Raw genomic sequence first — 22495 nt, 5'->3', positions numbered from 1 at the left:
CAGGGTACCGGTACCCTTCTCCAAGCACTCATCATATCGACCTGCCCTGGCAGGACACGGGCAGGGAGCGGAACGCGTCTCTGCCGAGCTGCGCTTCGCCGTGGGGAAGCTGTTAACAGAAAGGTCCTTATAGAAGCAGCACCTCTGCAAGAACAGCATAGCCAGAGAAGGGAGATACTGAGCCCTTAGCCCTTTCCAAGCCCCGACAGCGGTTTTGACATTCTAGTCTCCTACAGTAACAAATATCTGAGATCATATAAAGCGGCGGTTTTGCTTTCTACAGGCAGAAGCCCACTGGCAACAATTCACCCGTCCGACTACGCACCTTACCGGGGTGCTCAGCTTCTACCACAATATCTACAATCCGCTCTGCCAGCTCAGGGGCAGCTTAAGTCGTAACTCACAAAAGACAAAACCTTGAGATGCCTTTTTGTTTCTCCAAACATTTGCAACACCAGCAGATAAATCCAAGTGCCGCCCCAGCACTATCATTAACTGCAGGGTGTTGATATTTTTTTTCTTATTGCAAGACTGATTTAAGTTTAGAGCTGTTGTTCTCCCAGAGGCCAGCATCAGCACCTCTCCTAAAGCCGCAAGGGAAAGGATACATACCCTGCCAAAATCACCAACTGTGGCCGATCACTTCTGCACTTCTCTCTGTTAAAGCCTCAGCACCCACTCTCTAAAAGCTCAGGCTTCAAATTGATAAAAGACAGTAATCTGTTTTGAAAGCCTTGGCTCAATGCAAATACAAATACAAATAGCTACCTCCCCAGCTCCAAATAACTGTGTTCCTAGCTGAACCACAAATTCAGAGACAGCCGAGGAGATGGAAACAAAAAGGAGCAGAAGCCAGAACAACTCTTCAGGGAAGGCTTAAAACCACACAGAGCCCCGAGTAGCTGAGAACATACTTGCTCTCCATTTGATTGGTAGAAGTACTGACAGCATCTCTCAGGATACCGTTTTCCTGCTTCAGGTGGCTTATTTCTGCCTCCATCTGCTCACGGAGTTGCTGGAACTGAGGGGGAAGAAAAGATCAAAAAAGATTAAACTAAGGATAAATAAAAAAACCCCTGTAACTTAAAACGGTAGGTAAGATATCACAACAGTTTAAGTAAATAAAACTAAGTGGATTTTTTGGGAGAGGGGCAGCTTTACATCCTTCCTCACACCCCAACTCTTAAACTGTGCAACTCAGACCCTCTTGCTCAAATAAAGGCACCAGGTTCCTTTTATACCAGTGTATTAACCTATTAAGGCAGCCTTTTTTGTTTGTTTAAAAGACTACACAAGCATTACTTAGGATACCAATTGCTCAGCTGTATAACTTTAGATACTTGTCAATAACTGGATAGCAATACATTACTTTTCCAAAGGGAAATAAAACAAATGCACTAGAAGTTTACAAAGCCTTTAAGCAAAGCAGAAAAAGTATAAAATAACTAACAATACACAGATGACAGCACGTAAATTGCAAAAAAGATAGTTCTCATCTAATATCCCAAAATCAAGATCATGAAATAGATCCTTTATTTAGGCAATAATATGCTTTGACTGCATTTCCAGCACGGTTTGTTGAAACTGAGGCAGAGAGAAGCCCTAATAACCTAAGGTTGCTTCAGAATAGCATGAACAAAATCAAAAGACAGGATTCAAAGAAAAAAAAATGGACTCTGCATATGCAGACGACAGCACAGCTGGTCTTACAGCCCAACAGCCTGCTTTGAAAATCCTCAAGCACGTACAGTTACAATACTTTCCTCCTCGACCAGTACCAGTTTGTAGATATGGCTGACACCATTTCCAAGACCCAGTTTCATCAAATGGCTGACTCAACAATGATTTTGTATATAAAAAAAATTCCAAACAAATGTTTGCATAACAACCACAGCAGAAGACAGCAGTCCCTTGCAGGGCAGCCGCCTCCAATTCAGCACCAACACATCTAAGAAGCTGGTCCTTGGATGTTTGTTGGGGGGTTCTCTTGGCTCCCCCCCCTTTTCTTTTCATGCCAACAGATATAGAAGATCCCAATAGAAGCGAGAGCACAAGCCCTATATAACTGGAGGCTTGGAAAATGAAGTTTCAGCATCTCTGCAACGCTACAGCACATCAGCAGGGGGAGCAGAACCAGAGCACCGGTTCCTCTGCGCATCCTTCCTCCAGCTCTGCCTGCCGCAGCAGCGTTTGCAAAAGCCACCCAGTCGTGCCCAGAGCTCCTTCACCCTCCCCAGCCAGCAGTACGACCCTCTCGTCATGCAGTTGTCTGTATAGGTTCAAAGGAAACTGTCTCTGCTCTGGAGAACGTAGTTCTGCTCCAAAACGGCAGAGATGCTACTCTCCAAAGTGCCGAGACAGAAAATACAGCACTAAAGCTGGAAACTTCGCATGCTGGGCTTGATGCTGTGACATGTATATAGAAAAAAATACCAGAATGTCAAATCTAAGCACTAATCAAGTTGGTATAAGAGGGGCCATTTTTCTTAGAAAACTTTAAGTCAAACTTTTTAATCTGATGAAACAAACTCTTCTGAGGTTGTAATGCAACTTCAGGAGAGAGTAACAGGGGTCTTAAAAAAAATGCAAGCGTCTGCCCTTCAAATATTTTCAGCAAAGCATTCTCCCATGCAATGATGTTTCTTGCTACGGTGTCACTCTGTACTATAATTTTAAAAAATGAGATTGATCAGCTGGTAAGTGATCATCAGCATTAGTGGCTCTCTGAAGTTGAGTATTTCAGTTAGATTTTACACTTTGAGTAACATTTCAGCAGAATACCACAAAGCAAATTAACTAAGATCAGAGATCAGATGCCTAGCTAGCACTGGTCTTTTGCAGACTACAAAAGTCACCCATGAGAACGTCTCGTCTTTCTTTTAAGTCAGGAAACTGCCACAAAGCTCCCCGTGCTCATGCAGATGTGTTATACCACCAGCTACCAGCACACTGCGTTCGAGGCTCAGGGTAACTAGTAAAGCCAATTTCTGTCTGAGCAGACAACAAATGCTGCACCCTGGCTAAAGCAAAGGCCTCTCAGCACTGATCTGCTTGTGCATGAACATCAACTGGAACGGTCTGGGTAAAGCATTTACCTTTATCTTCATCTGCTGAGATTCTTGGTAGCTAACATGTATTTTACTCTGAAAAGTGCCGTGCTCCTTTTCTAGCGTGTTGATGCGCTCTCGCATTTTCGCTGTAAGCAAGCCGTTTCTCTCCTTTTCTGCAACCAGCTCCTTGGGTGGGAGTGAAAGGAAAACGGAAAAGAAGTCATCTACTGCTGCTTTCTAGAGTTTAATAGTGTTTTAAGATAAATTAAAAATACAGCAAGCGTGCATCAAACTAAAGTCAGCGATCTTCGCTCAGAGAAATTACAGCATTAGACCTGACCAAGCTTCCAGCACCTTTATGAGGATTCAGGATCAGCATAATTTCACATTTATTAAAAAGAGGTTTGCCAATTTAAACACTGATCTGCTGATGTCTCAGAAGAGCTGGAGTCTTATTTCCATAGAGTTTGGCCAAACTACACAGAGTCCGAACAATTAAAACCATGGATATCACACAGGGCAGAGCTTAGATTTTCATCCCAAGTTTAGCAAAATGGAAGAACGCAGGTAAACTGTGCCAAAACTACAGAGCATTTTAGAGCAAATAATAGCTTTGTAGCAGGTTGCAAAGCCAAATGTTTTGCCAGAGGAGATGGGCTATTAGTACCCAGCAACAGCCGGAGAAGCCCTGAACCCCACCAGCATGACGCCATATTACAGCTTTCAAATAAAAATACACATTGCTATGTAGATTAATCATTTATTAGCTAGTTATGTAACCCAGACACCTGAGAAATCCATAGAGCTGCTCCTCTGCAATATAAATGCACTTGCTGTAGCAAGCAAAAACATTTAAGTGCAGCTTTCAGCAAGCTCCCATTGCAGAAGGAGGTATTTGTACCATTTAAGCTTCAGGTGTCTCCAGCTCCTTACAGTGCCAGGGAGCCTTGACACAATTTAAGCGTTCTAAATTATTAGCCTGAATACCCTCCATCTCTTCAGAGTAATTATAGCTTTTTCCACATTTTAATTTAAATAAAAGCTCTTCTCTCTTTGAGATCCAACTTACTAGCTTCAGGAGGCTGTTCCCCCTGAATGAAATAAGTGACACAAGTTCCCAAGCCCATGTTCACGGAGGCATTTAGGAACTTGAGTCACACCAGACATTTTAAGTCACTTCTGCAAATACAGCGTAAGCAGCTTGACACAAAGCCTTCTCCATGTTATATTTGCATCTCTAAGATGCAACAAAAAGAAGGGCACCGGGACATATTGCAGCTTCCTTCTACCCCTCCACCAATTCCACCATCCATCTGCAGTCCTCACTAACTCGGCTACCCTGTCAAGGCAGTGCCAGAGATCCTGGGAAGATTAACTTTCACCTAGCTTGTGTTTTGCCAAATACCTCCGAGGTCAGGCACCTCTTGCTCTCATTCATCCTCTCCAGTTATCATCTTTATCAACACCCCTGCAGGAACATCTCTGCACCTTACAGTCCCTCCATAACTTTTGGCAGTGTTTTCAGAGAAACACGTTAACTAGAAGATAGGAGCTTTTTGTCAGTCAAGCTGAGCTTTTCCCCTTGTTTATCCTGATACTTTAGCACTGCAGCAACTCTGTTTTTACCCATTTTTTCCCCAGCTTTCAGGAACACCTATTTATTCCTCCTTCTCCCTTCCCTCCCCCAATGCAGATGGCAAACACCCCCCCCAATGACCCCTTCTTCTCCGCAGCTCCCGCCCTGCCTTCGCCAGCACCACTTTGCAGATGTTTTTTCCCCAACCACATCAGCTTCCCCCACACGCAGGCTCCTTCATACATTCCCTCTGCTTCCTCACCAGCAGATACCTCCCCCCTTTCACCCTGCAATCCTGAGCCAGAGTTTCTTTTTTCCCCCCCTTCAAACACATCACAAGTCCCTTCTCCCTAGTTACATATTGACCATCCCAAACCTCTCAATCCCACCTGTAAATATCACAGAATCACAGAATGGTTTGGGCTGGAAGGGACCTTAAAGATCACCCGGTTCCAACCGCCCTGCCATGGGCAGGGACACCTTCCACTAGATCAGGTCACTCAAAGCCCCATCCAACCTGGTCTTGAACGCTTCCAGGGATGGGGCGTCCACAGCTTCTCTGGGCAACCTGTGCCGGTGCCTCACCACCCTCACAGTAAAGAATATACACCTACCTGTGCCCTGCCAGGAGCTCACACAAAACCCACTCCCTTCTTCCCTTCTCATCTGCCGAGGCGCCCAACTCTTGTGTCCTCTGGCCATTCTGCTCCCGTCTTCAGCCTTCTGTGCCCAACTTCTGTCCCACAACACGACCTTCCTCAACCTAATGCCTGTGTGCTTCCAAACTAGCCAAAACATAAGAATCCGCCCCCTAGAAGAGTCTCCAATTCACTCCATATCTGCCTAATTATTTGTTCTACCATAACTGCTTTCCTCTGAAACCTTCATAAAAGAGGCCAAGTTTCATAAACCGGTCTTGACAGTGGTACATCAGCAACTAAAGCAGTCAGAGCTGCAACTCAAGGGGCTAAGCCAGCAGTCTACGCTTTCTGTAGCTGCCTTCTTACAGAAAACTGATGATTGTTGTGCCTAGAAGCACACAAGCATGTGAATGCTAGATTATGCACCAAATTAAAACTGCAATCCAGAAAAGGTGTTTAATATTTGCATCCACAAAACCAGATTATACTCATAAGGAAGTGTTTTTAAAGTAACCTTTTGAAAAGAAAAATAGTCCCAACTTAATAGTCTCAGTAAATGAACTCTCTGGAAAAACTACTGCAGAATAACTCTGCATAAATTCATTAATAGCATCATAAAACCAAACATAGTGTCTTGCTTTCCCAATACAAAAAATTCCAGCTATCAACTTACACTAACATCAGTAAATCAGCATTTGCTGGCTGCTGGTCCTACAAGCCCCTGCTCCTCTCCCACAGCTCTCTACATGCCTGAACCTCTTTATATTTACCTGGGTTAGCTGCTTGCACTGCTCCTTTGCAACAGCTGCCTCCTCCTTCATCGCAGCCAGCATTTTCTCTTTGTCTTGTAGCTGATGTACAGCTGCAGCCGACTCAGCCTTGCTAGCCTGCAGCAAAAGTACATAAAAATGATCATACATGCCAGAAGTACTTGCAGAGCACACTAGCAGGCAGCAGAGCAAACTTGAAAGGAAGAAACACCCCCTCCTGCCCCCAAATCATCCCTCCGCATGGCGTACGTGGCACCACCAGTACCCAATTCTGCTGCTAATGGATCCTGCAGAGCCGATTTCATTAGAGAAGAAAATGCATTTTCAAACGCACTGAAACCAATTAAGAGAATAAATGGGCTTTTAAGGTGCTTCCGTGTTGGAAGAGAGCTGCTGTGGTGCACTGGGGAAAACAAAGAACAGCCATTAAGAGAAATAAAGGAAAAAGATGCAGAGGTGCTGAATCATTCAATAATTGAGGTTGGAAGGTACTTCCAAGATTACCTGGTCCAACCCATGCTCAAAACAGGTATAACCCAACTTGGATTATAACTACAAACTTAATCTCTCGAAATATCTCGCTACAAAGCGAAAAAGGGAACACTGATCTGGTCCCTCCTTCCACTTCACAGGAGAGCCTCCAGTTGACGTAATTACATTTCTGCTGGCACACTGACACACAAAGTTTCAGAGACACTGCAGGGAACAGAACTAGAGGAACGATCCCGACAGTCCTGCCACTTGTATGCTGGTCCTAAAACGAAATAACTGCAGTAAGGGGCAAACCTTCAAAAATTTGCACTCAGACTTTATTGAGCGAAGTCTGATAACTGAAGCAGCGAAGAGGAGCGTCAGTCCCCTAAACCCACTCTGAATTCATCTGGAAGTACTCCTTTAATGGTATGTACCACATACATACCCAAAACACACGTGACAGTGTCTTGCATGAGCTACAGACAGGAAAATATTCACATCTCCATCTACAGAAACCTACATTTTTTGGTCATATACAAACCCATTTTGATCCTTGAGGTTTACCTTTAACGTAAAATATTCCTTAAAAAAAAACCACACACAACAAATGCAGCAAGCAAGCTGGCTGATGTTCTGAATTAAACAGGGAATATCATTGCAAGCATACCACTACAGGGTTTCCAGTCAAGCATTGAAACAGGGGCCCAGAGAGAATGTGAAGTCTCTGTCCTTGGAGGTTTGAGACCCAGCTGGACAAACCCCTAAGCAACTTGCTCCGAATTCAATGTGGACCCTGTTTTGAACAGGCAGTTCGACTGCATGACCTCCTGAAGTCCCTTCCAGCCTGGATTACGCGATATACCAGCATATTGCATTAACTGAGCTGACACACAGCCAGTTCTGCATTTCTGTTCTGGTACCATATCTGCAGAAGAATACAGAATTGCAAGACTTCAGGCGTGACGAACAGGATGTTACAAGCATAAAATGACAATCATAATGAGTCATGGGCAGGAGGAGTAGATATTTGTAAGATATTGGTGGTCACCACTCTCTTCCATCTTAATACAAAAATTAAAAAGAACTGCCAAGCACTGGCACAGGTTGCCCAGAGGGGCTGGGCAGTCTCAGTCCCTGAAGGTTTCAGGCCAGACTGGATAAAGCCCTGCGCAGCCTGGGCTGACCTCAGAGCTGGCCCTGGTTTGAGTAGGAGGTTGGACTACAGACCCTCTGAGAGCCCTCCCAAATCTGAATTGTCCTAAAATCCTATGAAATATATCCAAAGAACTCATCAGACTAGAATGTATAGGCTTTAAGAGGGACTGACTTGCAAAACACAGAATTAGCTGGTTGAGTGCGCAGCCACAGCAGCTTTTTCTTAATTTCTACTATAGTTTATCCTATTTACACATTTGTGAAAGATCACTCCTGAAAGTCACCAGACAGCCTTCCCTCATGCCAACACACACGCGTCAGCTGCAGCAGCAGTCCGACGTTACATACCTTATTCTCCACGGCTATGTCTGCTCTTTACGAGCGGTCAAGAGCCATCAGCCTGTCTAGCCAGCCCATGGGATGGCAGATGGCAGCACACAGACATCTGACAACTGCTTTCTGCATGCAAAGCAAGTACAGACCAGCTGGAAAAAGTCTTCCAAAAGACAGAATGCAGAAATCACAACAGAACATTGACATAGCTAATTTGACAGCATCTCTTCCAGCTTCTGCTTATTTAATAGTCTTCTCTCCCCCCGCCCCAGTCATTCACCTTCTGCAAGACGTCATGAATTGCACTGGATTTTTCCTTTAACACCTCCACTATGCAACGGGCCTCATCTTCAGTGAAGATCATATTCTTCATGGCCATTACAAAGTCTTTAAATTTCACTTCAGCATTCTCTGCAACACAGAAAGGAGGATATATTTACTTTGGACTCCATACAGAATTATTTATTTTGCTTCAAAACTGCATGTGATGGGGTATTATTACACATTATATTTAATTTCAGTCTGAAACGCCAAGAAGCAAAAGGTCATGAACGTTCAGCAAAAACAACATATCTCTGATTTAAATCCGATAACAATCTGCCAGCTGACAGTTTTGGGAAAAAATCCACCGCTTTGTTTGTACAGTTGGTAACATTTATAGAGTTGCTAGCAAGAAGACAAAGCATAACACAGATTTTGGGGGGAAAAAATAGCATTAATGTGAAAACTTAAAGAGTCCTTTCTAGTGTATTATGACAGTAATTCAAACTGAGCTCTCAATTTAAAGGACAGCCTGGCTCCACAAACAATATGCAAATGACAAGGTTAAGAATTTCTGATTACAATATACAGAAACCAGAAAAATATTCCATCAGTCTAAGTTTGGAAATGAACTGCTGCAGAAGGAGTTCAGCAGTAGGAAGATAAATCAGTTCGTGTTTAAAAAGACACAAATAAGGAAACACAATTCAACTCATCAATGGTCTTACAGGAGGAAAAAACCCATTTGTTCATAAAAAACAGGCTGCACATAGATAGGTCATTAGGTGGCCCCCTAACTTAAGTAAATGGAAGCACAAGACCGAGGCATCCAGTATCTCTGAAATATTCACCAGGGGACAGAAGTACATCAAGGGACTGGAAGGGGAAAAAAGGAAAAGCTTAAAAGTGATGCTTGGTTGTCCCAGAGATCATGGAGAAGGGTCCAGGTTTCCCACCATAGGTATTAAACATGCCATTGAAACCGAGTCACACATTAAACCCAAACCTCTCCAGAATTTGAAAAATGAATGAAGAATGAAAAAGTGCTGGTGATACTAAGCCCCTAGTAGAAATTACCGAGCATAAAAATAAATCACTGAATAACAGAGTCCAGGGAGGCAGGGGGGAAGCGCTGAGAAATTCTAGCATGCTCTCTCCTAGTCCTAAATCCAACTTAGTCTTGGCCGCAGACTTCAGATCACATCATTGCTGCATCGGCATCATCAATGATGTTGTTACCAGGAATACACCAAAATCCTGAGCCCGCAGTCTGGTTAGCCGGGAGCCTATAGCAGCTTGGCATGGACCAGCCTGAGCCCTGTGCTCCCTGGAGACGGGAAGACCTTGCCCTTGCATCCAAGAAGCTTACAATTAGAATAGGGGAAGCTTTCTATATTGGGAGGGCAAATCCCAGCTGACATAGGAGAATTAGGAGCTCATATAGAAGGTTACAGCTTGCAAAGGGAATGAGAAGGGACGGGTGCACTGAGAGGCTTTGTGCTGCAAGGCAGTAATATGCAGCCATTAAGCTAAAAGCACAAGAGGAGCCCCCGGCAAGTGGGAATCCAATCTAGATACCATAAGGCATTGCCAGGAAGCTTTCGAGTGAGCATTTTAGAAGACGAGTCTAAAAAGAGAGGTTCCAAAGAGAGCAGTGAGTGACCAGGCAGACAACGTTGGAGAGCCAGCCTTCTGCACAAACCCGAGTAGGGAATCACTGCTCAGTCACTTAGCTTCTCCTCTCTGGCTGCCCACAAATTTGAGGGTCTCTCCTCACAGCTCAGCAAGTTTGGCATGCTTTGAGCAGGTCAGTGGCCTATTTAAAGTTTCAGGGTGCTCAAGAATCACTCCAGGCCTCCCTCAGAAAGTATGAAGCAAGTTCCCCTGTCCCAGCCAATTCCAAAAGCATTGAAAGGAAAACTCAAAGTCTTCCTGGAAGCTGGCAGACTATCTCCACTGGCAATTTGCTTCAGGTAACCCTGTGTTGCACTCGGAGATACACGCTGGCTGGTCAGCCCCAGCTAGCTCCATGAACAGCCCTAGAACATACAACCTGCACTCCCAGTCTCAAGCAGACTCCAACAGCCTGTGCTGAAAGCTCTTGGTTTAGAGTCCATCACTGTTAGCGATGCCTGAACTATCTCCTGTAAAACTAGCTCGCATGCATCTCTGGTTTGCTCACTGTGAGGACACAAAAGCCTACAGTCAGCACTAAAAGGATTCAGATGGCGCAAAGCCCCTTCCACGGTGCCAAAGACGGGGGAGAAACAAGCACAGACAAGAACAAACAGTGTCCTGCAGCCACAAATGTTTTCCTCAAATCACTTCTTCCCAGCAAATAAGGGAGGATCTCCCTCCCCACATACACAGCGTGTTGTCCCTGTTCAGGTTTGCAAGCAGGCTATGCCAGAGACAGACTGCACTATTGGTTTCTTACCTTTATCCGTTTCATTCTTCTGTTTCTTGCCACTGCTCTTCTGGATCCCCTCATTCACGTTTTGTTTTGCTACTTCAACCGCTTCTCGCTTTTCCAAAGTGCCAGTGTCAGAATTATCCATCAAAGGAATATAAGTAGTTGCTTGAATAAGAGGTTCATCTACCAAAACTGTAATCAGAAGTCCACAGGATGGGTTAAAGCTTTATAATAATTAACATCAACATTTTTAGAAAAGGTGCATAACATATTAGAGAGTTGGATTAAAGCATCTCTAACCTCAATAGTTAGTTATACTCGCTATTTCTATTATCCTTCACAGCTTAACTCATTAAAGCTCTTCAGGTAAGTTCATTAAATAAAGGTCTCTAATGCATGGTAATTTAATAGCTTAAATTAAATTTCTATTTCCAAAGCTGCCTTTTAGCATTTTAACAAGTAGCAGAGAAGAACCTTTACATTTTGACTTTCATTTCACTTTAATGAGAAAGTTGCACAGAGCATCAATGAGACTGGTTTACTTGTGGCTGCGTATGAAATCATTCGGCCTCCCTGAAGCATTAGTAAAGTCTTTTGTCCCTGTTGTGTTCAAAACAGGTACCTTACTGCCAGCATTTTCACCCAGATTACATCACCTACGCACTAAACCATTTAGGCAGAACATGTAATAGGGACAGCAACCAAGCTTATTTCACATGCAGACTCAACTGCACTTAATGAAGATATCTCATCTGTCAGAGCAGGCTTTACGCATCATTAATATTCAGAGAGGTACCCAGAGGTACTGGCCGACCTCGGGTCTCCATTCACACAGCACCGTATAAATGTGATGAGGATCAGCCTCTGCCCAAAGGAGACAAAAGCCGAGGAGGGGAGAGGAAGAGCGACAGACCAGGGACAACAGAGACAGCCAGCTACAGAGCTGGATTTGCTGTTTGCCCAGCTCCTGAGCTGCTGGTCCACACCGCCTGAAGTATGCAAGACATTGTGCACAGAGCCTCCGCAGCAGGAAAGCTCGCTGACCCAGCCAGCCCAGTCTGAAGGGCTGACGGACAACAGATGCCATGCGGCAGACCAGAGAGAGGAGGAATTGGGTGGGATGCAAGGTTTCAGGCATCAGTGCAAGACAAATACACATTCCTGGCTGCCAGAGCGCCAGTTATAAAACACTTTTGTATTCTGGCTGCTGTTAAGGAGCAGAACAGGACAGACGGACCTTTTGTGTCACCTGCTAGAGTCTTTCCCCTTAAGCAGCCAGCAAACACCTGCAGGTACACTGCAAGCTCAGAAGTGAGGAAAGCTCTCCTCTAGCAGAAATACCCACCACCTAATCCAGTTACCATCCTCACCTTTTCCCTTCTTCTCCTTATTAACTTCCCCTCCTCATTTTAGTCCCCTCCTTTCAAAATCCATTTAATACCAACAAGACATTTTGCAGTGTCAGTAACATCCGAAATCCCCATAGCACTGTCTTGGCTAATCCAGGTGCCCACCGCAGCTAATTTTTCCTCTGTCATTTTGGAGAGGCAGCTTTAAAAGAAAACAGCTTGCATTCAAATAATGCATGAGCTATTCCTGTGTAGCACTGACAGCTTAGCTTTAATGCTGGCTGAGCTGGTACTGACACTTGTTTCCCGCATACAGACAAGTTTCTGGTCCGTAAAACGGCCCCTCAAAAAAGAGCAATGGATGTGTCAAGAAAAGCACGAGAGCATCCATAAAAGGCAATCACATCCTAGGTTCCCTATCAGTAGGTTTCTTCCAGGAATAATTTGAAAGTTTTGCAGTTGTTACAACATACAGGAACCCTGCACTACTTGGAACCCTGGTCTGAGCCTGACGACAGGACCGAAGTATAAAGGAAACAGTGACCAACATTGTCTGCTCCAGGAGCAGTCCACCAACTTCTTCATAGTTGTCCCAGTAAAGAAGAGTTTTGAGAAGCTAACAAGGTGGCCTCGCAGAACTTCATGGTCACGTTCTTCCCAAAAGCCACAGGCACAACGGCACTCATTGTAAAAAACACAAACACAGAGGCACACTGAGCCAAGAGGAGAGAAGAAACAGCATCTTGGCAGAGAATGAGGGATGAGGAACAGTAAAGGCCTTGACAGCAAAGACGAACAGTTTATGTTGGAGCAACAGCTAGCTAACAAAAGGACAATAAGAGAGGAAGGTGGTCAAAGCAACCGGCTAAAAAAAACTGCAGTCTTGTTTGGGGCAGATGACTGCAGCAGTTCCAGACATGCCTTGCTCAGAGCAACTTAGAGCCTGCTCAGCTTATACTCTAAGTCAACACATTACTCCTCAATTCAAGTGTGGATGTTTGGATTCAAACGAGCTCAGAAAGGTTCACAGCATCATCCCATGTTCAGTGGTACCAGATGTTCATAAAATTAAACGGAATCACAGGCTGAACAATCTTTCCTACCTGGAATTCCTGCTGTTTCAAATTAAAAGTTATTCTTCTATGAGTTTCTTTTCCAAAGGAAGAGAAACTAAAGGATGGATGGCAAAAAGGTTTAACAGTCAAGTTTATCTGAACGAAGTCACCATCTATATTCTCACCATTATCAACTTTCTGCTTCTTTGCAGAGACCTTCTTCTTTCCTGATACATTTTCTTGCTTTATCTCCTGGTGGAGCAGCACTGGATCTTGCTTTTTGGCAGGAGATACAACAGAATCAGTCTTACTATCTTGATCATCTGTAACAGACAATTAAGACAATATGCTTTTCTGGATATTCTCATTATGACTTTTCAATCAGTAAATATGTAATAACCACCGAAGTCCACTCCCAGAAGAAAAGACACTTGTGTATTTTAAATCAGAACACAAAGTTATCCATATATATGTACACACACGCGCTCACAAACACATACATTTCCCGTACCAGACGAGACCCCAAAGCAATAGGAAGGTTTAGCAGAGTCAAGAGCCACAGCACCTAGTGTTTTGACAGACAGGAACCTTATCTGCAAGCAGAACATACGGCAACGCAAGTAACAGTTTAACAAATCCAATCCAGGTTTTACTGCGACAGAGGAGACAGCACATGTTACCCGTATTACTTTCTCATTTGCAGAAGTTTTTTATCCCCTCCCCATGAACCCACTTGGGTATTTTACACACACACCCCCAATAGCTACTGGGACTGTGAGAAGCAGAAAATAAGTGTTTCACATTAGAGAACTGTTCTTTTAAAAAGTTGTTTCTAGCGAGAGATTTTTTTTATCTTTTCGGACAGTCTGTTCTATATAATATTCTTGTCAGAGCTGACACACACAATACAGGGTTATGGTGTTAGCTCCTGCAATCAAGGATAAGAGTTAGTTGTGGCTGCCCTCAGCATAGTGCTCGCAGACCACATTTTAACCACGCCACAGAGATTTTCGGAGAACACCCACAAACAAGATTTGAGATTTTTTTTGTTGTTGTTGGTAGTGGGTGGGTCTTTTTTTCTCCCTTTTTTCAGAAAAAGAAAAAATCCACCACATCAAGCAGCAATGTCGTTCTTTTGCCTCACTCCCTGTAGCAAACCTGTTATGCCTGCATCCCAAAAGGGTGATCTGCAAAATACTTCGGTTTTCACTTATTTCTGAAACTGGGTATTTTTATTCTTTAACTTCTATTCATAGTCAGATAGCCACATTGAGACATGTCAGCTTCTGCTGAGGCTATGGTCAGGACAGCCCCAGGCGACTCTGACTACAGTTTTCGGTCTGTTCTAGGCTGGATGTTTCAGTTACAACGGCTGGACCAGTTTTCTTTTAGCATCAGTTCCATTCAATTAGAGGCGTAGCAGGTGGGAAGCAGCCGTAAGTGCTTCTTTCCATGAATCAGCCACCAAACACCTCTTTGTACGTTAAGCCTGCACTTCAACAGTGATTTATTTTGCCCAGTCTGCTATGAAGTTTCCCTAGATACCCCTCCTTATCAGAGCAACCACTCTTAGGACTCCACTTTTTCATAGCTTGACGTCAGAATGCACACAGCAAACATCTAAGGACTTCTTTCAGGTAATCACAATTTTGACAGCTGGAGAGCAAAGTAGCCAAACCATAGAGCAAAGCAGGGATACCGAACCGCTCTGTTTCACTCAATCTTTAGTAGAAGAAAGCAAGGATGGGAGGAGGAAAACCAGAGCATTGCTGCCAGATGAAAACAGGGAGAAAAATGCAATAGCTCGTTAAAAGGAAAAGGTTAGAAGTGAGCTTTGCCCCATAGAGACCAGGCAGAACAGTTGTGAGAGACACTCTGTGGCCTTGCAAAAAGCAGAACATGGTTTTGGCGTTCTGTGCAAGAAGCATATGCAACATCAGATACCCATTCCATTTTTCTGCTTCTTCTGCCCAGGCTTCTTCTTAGATGCTGCTGATTCAGATGGTGGAGTGGGCTGTTTTGTAACAGGGACTGGTTCTACTTTCTTGCCTGAAGACTTGGATCCTTCCGACTCCTTAGCTACATGATCATCTTGAACGGCCTTATGCTTCTTCTCCTTCTTCTTCCGTTCTCTAACGCCAGTAGATGCTTCAGTCACGCTCAAGGGAACGGGAGCGACGTGCTCTTCATCCGTACTCAGGGCATCAGAGAGCTTAAAGTCCCGAGGTGTACTTTCAGAGTCAGACTCGTGGATGTTCCCGTTCTGAGCTTCTTTCTTCTTGTTCTTCTTCTTCTCCATTTTCTTTTTATCAGTCTTGGTAGGTGGAAACTTTAGGTCCCTTTTCTGTTTTGCAAGGACTTCATCATACAAAGTTTCTTTCATGAAAAGCCAGAAGAAGAGGAAGATGACTGTAATAACCACAGAAGGAATGAGGATGATAAAGTAGGTAGACTCGTAAAACTCCATTGTGCTTTTTCTTAGCTATATTTTAAAAAAACCTATAGGGGAAAAAAGAAAAAGAAAAAAATTAGGTTTTGAACAGTTTTTCCTCGATATTATTTCCCCAAACAATTATAATAATAAAAGAAGCTTTGTCATTGTTTTAGAGAAGCCTTAAAATAGCTTTTAATAAAATTAACAAACTGTATCAATCATGGAACAACTTCTGAAGGCAGTTACCATTTGCTTCAAAGTTGTTAACCGGGATAGGAAGGAATCGCAGTTTGCAAGACTGCTGACCTTGGAAGAGAGCAGTTTTCCTCTTTCCTTACTTTTCTTCATCTTCCTCATTCTCCCTTCCCAAGTGAATTTCTTAAAGTTAAAGCTTTTGATTTCAGAAATACATGAGACAGCACTTTCAGAGGCTGTGAAATAAGGACCAGTGCATGCAGAGCAACACTTTCTTTTTGCTATAAATCAAACATAACGAATTAAGATTTTTATCTTGGCATGTGGGAGTTAAATTTCACCTTCCTTTTGTTCCCAGATTTATGACAGCTTCAGAAGTGGAATGAGGGGAAGAAGGGAGAGAGCCCTAAATTTTAGTCAACCATAAAGAATCAGGCATTTTCAAAATTGCTTTTTGAAGTCTAAAACCCAGCTTCAAACTCATGAAAATTCCACACATTTATAGGAAAACAGGAAGATCTGTTACTTATTTTGTGCATGTAACAGTGTACAACTTCCAGGGCACTAACAGACCAGATGACTCCAAGATAATTTGCTGAAAACACTATTTATGCTCAGAGCATTACTACTTTTTTTTTAAAAAAAAAAAAAAGCAGGAACCACAGAGTTAAAAAAAAGTCAGGATGAAGCCAAAAACCTCATTTTGGGGCCAAGACAAGATGAATCTTCCCCATTTCAAAACTGATCACTATGAACAGACCTGGATTTATTCAGGAAGAATTCAAATCCTCTCTAGACTGTTTGTTCCAAGGGAAAAAAAGCACCAACTATTGAAAAACACAATCAAAACTAACTAAGCACGTGCAAGTCCTGATTCACCAACTCAGTTTAAAAACCACCATGGAAAGCATGTGCTTCAACTACCTTTTCCTCTATACAAAAAAAGACGATTCTTCAACTCAACTGTCCCTCGGGAGACCCCATTCTCTTGGGAACGAAAGGCAAGGGATCTAACCCAGGTTATGTCTCCCATAATCTTTCTCACCTTCTCTGCAACCACTGCCCAACTGCAGCATCCCCCAACACAGCCGACACGCGCGAAGGTCCCCAACGCCACTTGGGGAAGCTTGTGCTGTTAGCGACTCCGGGCACCGTCACACATCAGCCTCCCCTTCTTCTTCTTCTCAAACCGTTTGAGGACGAGAGCTTCACACAGACTTAGACACAAGTGAGATGACCCCAAAAGAGTAGAGGGAACTGCCCCACACCTTAAAGCAATAGTGCTTGGAGTATTTTCACTGCTGCTTAGAAAAATAAAACAGACGTGGCCACTGAGGGCACAGGGAATAAAGTCCATGCAGAAGTTGCATGGTGCGGGGAGAGGTCAGGCTCTCCTTGCTTCTGGACAGACAGAGGATTACTCTTTAAATACCTGCTAGTATTACACTTAAAATGTTGGGTTTGTTTTTGGTTTTGTTTGGGGGTTTTTTGGGTTTTTTTGGTTTTTGGTTTTTTTGGTTTTTTTTTTACCTCAACTCCTGGCTGTGTTGGAAGCTGCTGTCATAAAGTGGCTTCCCATCCTGCCGCACTGGCGAGAGCTTGGTTGGGAGCCTGGCTCTAGCTCAAGAGGGAAGAGTTGTTGTACCTAATAGTTTCTGGACAGAGAGGAATTATGTGATGATTTATTTGTACAGTACATTGAGCAGCACAGAAAGCAAGAAGCAGGAACTCTAATTTGGCTATTAAGTCACCCAAATAAAGGACTACCATTTCAATACACTAATTATTCATCAGTTGTCTTAACATTAAGTCTCCTTCCAGTTTGTATTTATTTTCTTTGTGTGCATAGCTCACCAAAAAGGCTTGGGTCTAGAATTATATCCAACAAGAAAGTTTCAGGATGGGAGGAAAAGCTTGTCTTCTGGGAAGAAAAAATGCCCAAAACGAAGCTGGAGCTTTCCAAGTTATTAGTTACAGCTACTTGATAAAGCCAGCTTCCTGCACTAAGTGATCTAGTATTAGTCATCTCTTGAAGGAAGCAGATCTTGAAAATTTGTCTCAGCCAAAGTCAATATCGAATGCTTACGGGAGAAGGCAATCCCCAAAGTAAATATGCAATTAAGCAGATTTTTCACAAGTGTAATTAAGCTGATCATTACATTACTGCAACAATTACAATACCTAACCACGAAGAGCCCAGAACAGCCCACCTCTGCCTTGCTGACACACAAGCATGCGGCTGGCTGTAAATTCATCCGATTGCTTCAGCCAAGCCGGGATGATCGCACCCTACAGCCATCCCTACACATTTCCCAGCGCCCGACACCACATGCTCAGGTCGAATCACGCGCTCAGCAAAACAGACGTTGTAAAGGCTCGAGACATCAAGTGTCAGGAGGCACGATGGTCATCAAGGCAGGACCAAGTATAAGCAGAAAGTGATTGTTGCTTTGAGACCAGAGAGGCTAGACACATTTGAAAGCTTCAGCTGCTTCCAAGAGGAGCCATAAATACATAATTACAACAGCTAGTCTGAGTGGGGAATATGTACTGGACAAGATGAGGTCTGATCTCAGAGCTGGCTGAGCAATGCAAGCTCTGCTGAGCCTCCGTCCGCCACCCTGCTCGCCCCTCCCTGCGCTTAACTCTGCTTGTACAACGGGATCGTTCGTACCCTACACCAAATCCAGAGCACGGCGTTGCAGTGAGGAGTTTCAGAGCCTCCGCAGACTCAATGGCTGCTCCTGTCCTCCTCTCACTCACCAGAGCAAAGTAGGGAGTGAGCCAAATGAACCCTTCCACCCCAAACACTGATCAGAGGCACGCAGATTTAACCTCCGAAGTCCAGCGGGGAATTTCACATACACAAATCCAGCCTTCCACATGGAAGCAGGGTTCAAAATAAAACCAACCAAACAAGTAAAAGCCTCAGGATGTAACTAGAATTGATTAAGGACACAAGGGAATGGCAAACGAGAGCTCTGCTCTGATGGTAATACACTAATTTCCCATCTCAGCCGAGCATGAGCAAGGGCATTTAAAAATCACTTCTAGAAGGATACCATTGCTGCTGGCTTGTATGCAGAATGCCAAGGTGACATCCTTCACCATCCACCTTTTGCCAAGACATCTTTATGAAGTGGCATCCTTGCCATGGGGTATTTGGCTCACACAGTTTCCAGTTGTCCTCCAACAATCTACAACTACTAAACAAGTTTCTCCGTTCCCATTTATACTTATGTATTACATTGGTAAGCCGTCTAGGAAAAAACAGAAGCAATCTATAGGAATCTATATAATCTATAGCAATCTATATAAAATCCTATGTCATACAAAAAGAAACAGGACAGAGGAGCTCCTTCAATTAATCCAGGAAAAAAGTGAATGCTACATTAACTTAAAAAGCTTGACATACCAGCTTAAATGCTCCTTGGGATTTAGTTTTGATTCCTCCCATTCCTGTTAGCTACGGAAATAGGAGACACCCCCACAAAAATATTACTTCTCCCCCTAGAAGTGCTGGCAAGGGGACTTCTCTCACTCGCAGCCCTCCCTCGGCCACCTTCCCGGGGCGGCCGCCTCAGCTCCCTGCCCACTCAAAGCTGCAGTCCCCAGGCACGGCGCACCCGGCAGAAATCGCGCCTACACACCCCCTCGCTACCGCCAAGCAGCACAGCCACTTGAGCTACTTTTAAATTTCAAGGTATTTGGTTAAATACTCACCTTTCAGCTGTATTTGATATTTAACCTGATATTTATCAGGCACGTTTCTTAGAGCCCGGCTGCCCAGCGCCCGTGCCAGGCTCCCCACTTGCAGACACGCTCCCGTCTCGTTCGTAAATTCAAGAACTCACAACATCCCTTTAGTCATTCTGAAAAAGGGGAACAAACCGCATCTGTCCCAGGCCGCGCACAGACTCAGTTACTGTTCCCATCCCGCATTTAACAAAAGAATTGCACTTTTGTTCCCCTAAACAGAGCCCGTGCCACAGAAAAATAACTATTTCTGAACTCCAGTGCAGTATTACTGCTTGCACCTGACCTCCTCTGCTGGGTAACACTGCCCTGGATTTTGTAACACACCCTTTGCTTCTTGTATTTAAATCTCAAGTTTCACCCTGCACAGATACCACATTTCATGGGATATTCATTCAGTTTAGGTCCAGGGGATTAGCTTCCTTGAGAAGACAGAAATAAATTATAGCTCCATCTGGCTAATGAGTCACTCGCAGCTTAGCCCCGGCACATTAGAAGCATGGCTTCTATAAATGCTTGGGTCCCGAGATGAACATCATCTCCAGGGATTTGTGCCTCTCTGAAAAACTAACATTAAAGGGGGGGGAAATATAGGTACCAAGGTATTGGTTTTTTAAATACTAAGCAGTTTAAGAGATACCACATATGATTTAGCTAAGGCAGCAGCTTCTTTAATCGGGGTATTTTCCCTGGGATTTTCTCAAGCTGGCAAGCGGACTACAAGAAAGCCCTCACATTCAACAGTCACTGGGAACACAGCAAGAAGTCTCAGAGGAGTATCCGTATTCAACAAATTCCTCAAATAGACAACAGTATTTTTTTTCCCTGCCCACAGTTAGCAATACACTCCATATCAGCCAGCTGCAAAGAGGATCCTCTTGAAAACAGCTTCACTCCCAAGCTCACCTTCCCCCAGAGCTCTTCGGGGGAGGATGCCCAGCAGCTTGGGCTAGACAAGGAAACTAAACCCAGATCTGCCACAGGTAAAATATAATATTAAACAAGATGTTTAGCCGCTCCATGCCTATTCCTCATTCATACAGCGGGAGCAAGCAGCTCTGTGACTTTGTTCGTGAGCGTTAACTAACTAAAGCACTGCTGGGCTCAAGCTCTAGGAAGGAGGGCTGCCAGAAAAACCTACGGGCAGTTCATTTAACATCAGCATTGCTACACTGTAAGAAAAAACTGCAGAGTTAGAACTTAGGTTGGTTTAGTTTTGGGTTTTTTAAGCAGCCCTGTGTGTCACTGAAAAAACAAGACGTGTTCTTCACGCCCCAAGACGAGACACCAACGACAGCAGAGCTGTCCGAGGCCGAGAGGGAAAGCCGAGCTGTCAGAGCAGGCAGGGATTTCAGTCCATCAAACTTGCTCCCAGTTTGCTGACATCTGGCTAACTTCAGCAGGTGAGCAGCACCGGGAACGAAGGGAGCCCTTGCAACAACTCAGCATCCTCCTCAGCCTTCCCATTCAGGGGTTACCCATTCCCAAAAAACCACACTGCCCAGTGAACGCCAGCGAGGGGCCGACTACATCTGAGCAGTGTTTTTAAGGCAGGAAAATAAGATATTACATATAAATCTCACCTGCCACTGGTGTAAGGAAAAAGGCACAGATCCCAGGAAAGTCACACACAATCTTCTTACAGGTCACTTAAATTTACCCAACTAAGAGGTGTGCGTGAAGTGTCCACCACCTAGAAAAGCTGTAAATCTAAATGGCCCTGCCAGTTTTGACCCAGATGGCAAAATTTAACCTGCCTTTTTTTGTATTCTTTTTAAACTCTACTTTTTAGCTGTATTTCCATGCTCTGTTTACAGAAGTCCTCTCAAAACTAAGACTAGGGGGGGAAGCATAACAAACAGCAGTTCAAGCTCCGATTTTCTTTCATTTAAATACTTGCCCTGACAGCATGATTTGTGCAGCACCAGAAGAAAGCTGTAGACACTTGAAATTACAGACTGAGCCATTCACATATTGAAGTTACTCTTCTCTGGGAAGGAGACCTGTTCAAGTGAAGCTCAACGGTGCTTGACACCCCTACAAACTGCTAACAGCAAGAGGAGAAAGACTTGTCAATAAATCTTGCTCTTCTTCACTTGATTACGCTGATACAATTAAGCCATTTGCAGAGCACGATCTCAGTGCTTCAAATACCCTCTAGGTAAATATTTTCCATTCCAAACATGCCACTGTTTGTACCATCTGTTGGGCTCTGTCTGCTCTCAGTTGCTTGATGTTAGTTAACACAGACACACTATTTATTAAATTCCAGAGAAGAGGAGCTTTGCATCAACAAAAGCCTTTACTTTCAGGGGTTTTTTAACACATCCTTAGAGTCAACACCTGACAAGACGCAGCAGCGGCGCCGAGAGCAAGCCGGGAGCACAATATGGCTACACGACGTTGCCACCGCTATCTGGCAGATGACCTTGCTCTCGTCCAAGCGCCGGCGGCGGTGAGCACCCGGCTACCTCCTGCAAGGGTTTGCCAAGAGCGCGCGGCGGGGTTTCCACCGCAGCCCGGCCGTCCAGGCAAGTTCATACAAGATAAGGCAGGGATTCGCCGTGCGGCAGCTGACGCCCTGAAACCACCTGGGCTGCGGGATAAAGCCCAGAGTTGGAATTAGTATCAGTGAAAGTGGAACAAGCAACCTCACATTTATCCGGGGATAAAAGCGTGTACACCGGTTGTTGGCGTGGGGCGAGGAATGGGCTGGAAAACCACGCTCTGCCCTCCTGCCCAGCAGCTTGCCCAAATACCCCCAAAATGCACAGACCCCTTCCCACCAACAACCGACGGGGTTCACCAAAGCACGAGCACACAGACACTGATATTGTCCAGGACTGAAAAGTCTTAGGAAACCAAAACATTTCTTGCATTCGCGAGGGCATATTATTTGGGATAAAAACTGGCACCCATCAGGGCCAGAGGAAAGCATCCTTGGCCCCACGGGACTCCAGAAACTGCAAGTTTTCCCTTAAAATCACTAAAACCCACACCTTTCCCCTTGAAAACACACATGTCTTCTGACTT

General features: G+C 44.3%; 1 protein-coding gene across 7 annotated transcripts in view; it reads right to left on the bottom strand.

The window, feature by feature from the left end:
* KTN1 (kinectin 1) overlaps positions 1-15544 on the bottom strand; it is a gene marked incomplete at its 5' end in the record, with an annotated part of 55032 nt that extends 39488 nt beyond the window's left edge. For all 7 annotated transcript variants that reach the window (XM_082317017.1, XM_082317021.1, XM_082317022.1 and 4 more), the window contains 7 exons: positions 915-1021; positions 3096-3236; positions 6038-6154; positions 8280-8410; positions 10698-10865; positions 13263-13400; positions 15022-15544. In XM_082317017.1, coding sequence (XP_082173143.1) covers positions 915-1021; positions 3096-3236; positions 6038-6154; positions 8280-8410; positions 10698-10865; positions 13263-13400; positions 15022-15544 — 1325 coding nt within the window. The remainder of the gene's footprint in view (positions 1-914; positions 1022-3095; positions 3237-6037; positions 6155-8279; positions 8411-10697; positions 10866-13262; positions 13401-15021) is intronic.
* Between the last annotated feature and the right edge of the window lie 6951 nt (positions 15545-22495).

The sequence above is a fragment of the Platalea leucorodia genome, assembly GCF_965183815.1.
Source record: "Platalea leucorodia genome assembly, chromosome: 7".
In the NCBI taxonomy this organism is placed as follows: Eukaryota; Metazoa; Chordata; class Aves; order Pelecaniformes; family Threskiornithidae; genus Platalea; species Platalea leucorodia.
The sequence above is the reverse complement of the archived record's forward strand: the minus strand, read 5'-3'. Positions and strand labels throughout refer to the sequence as shown.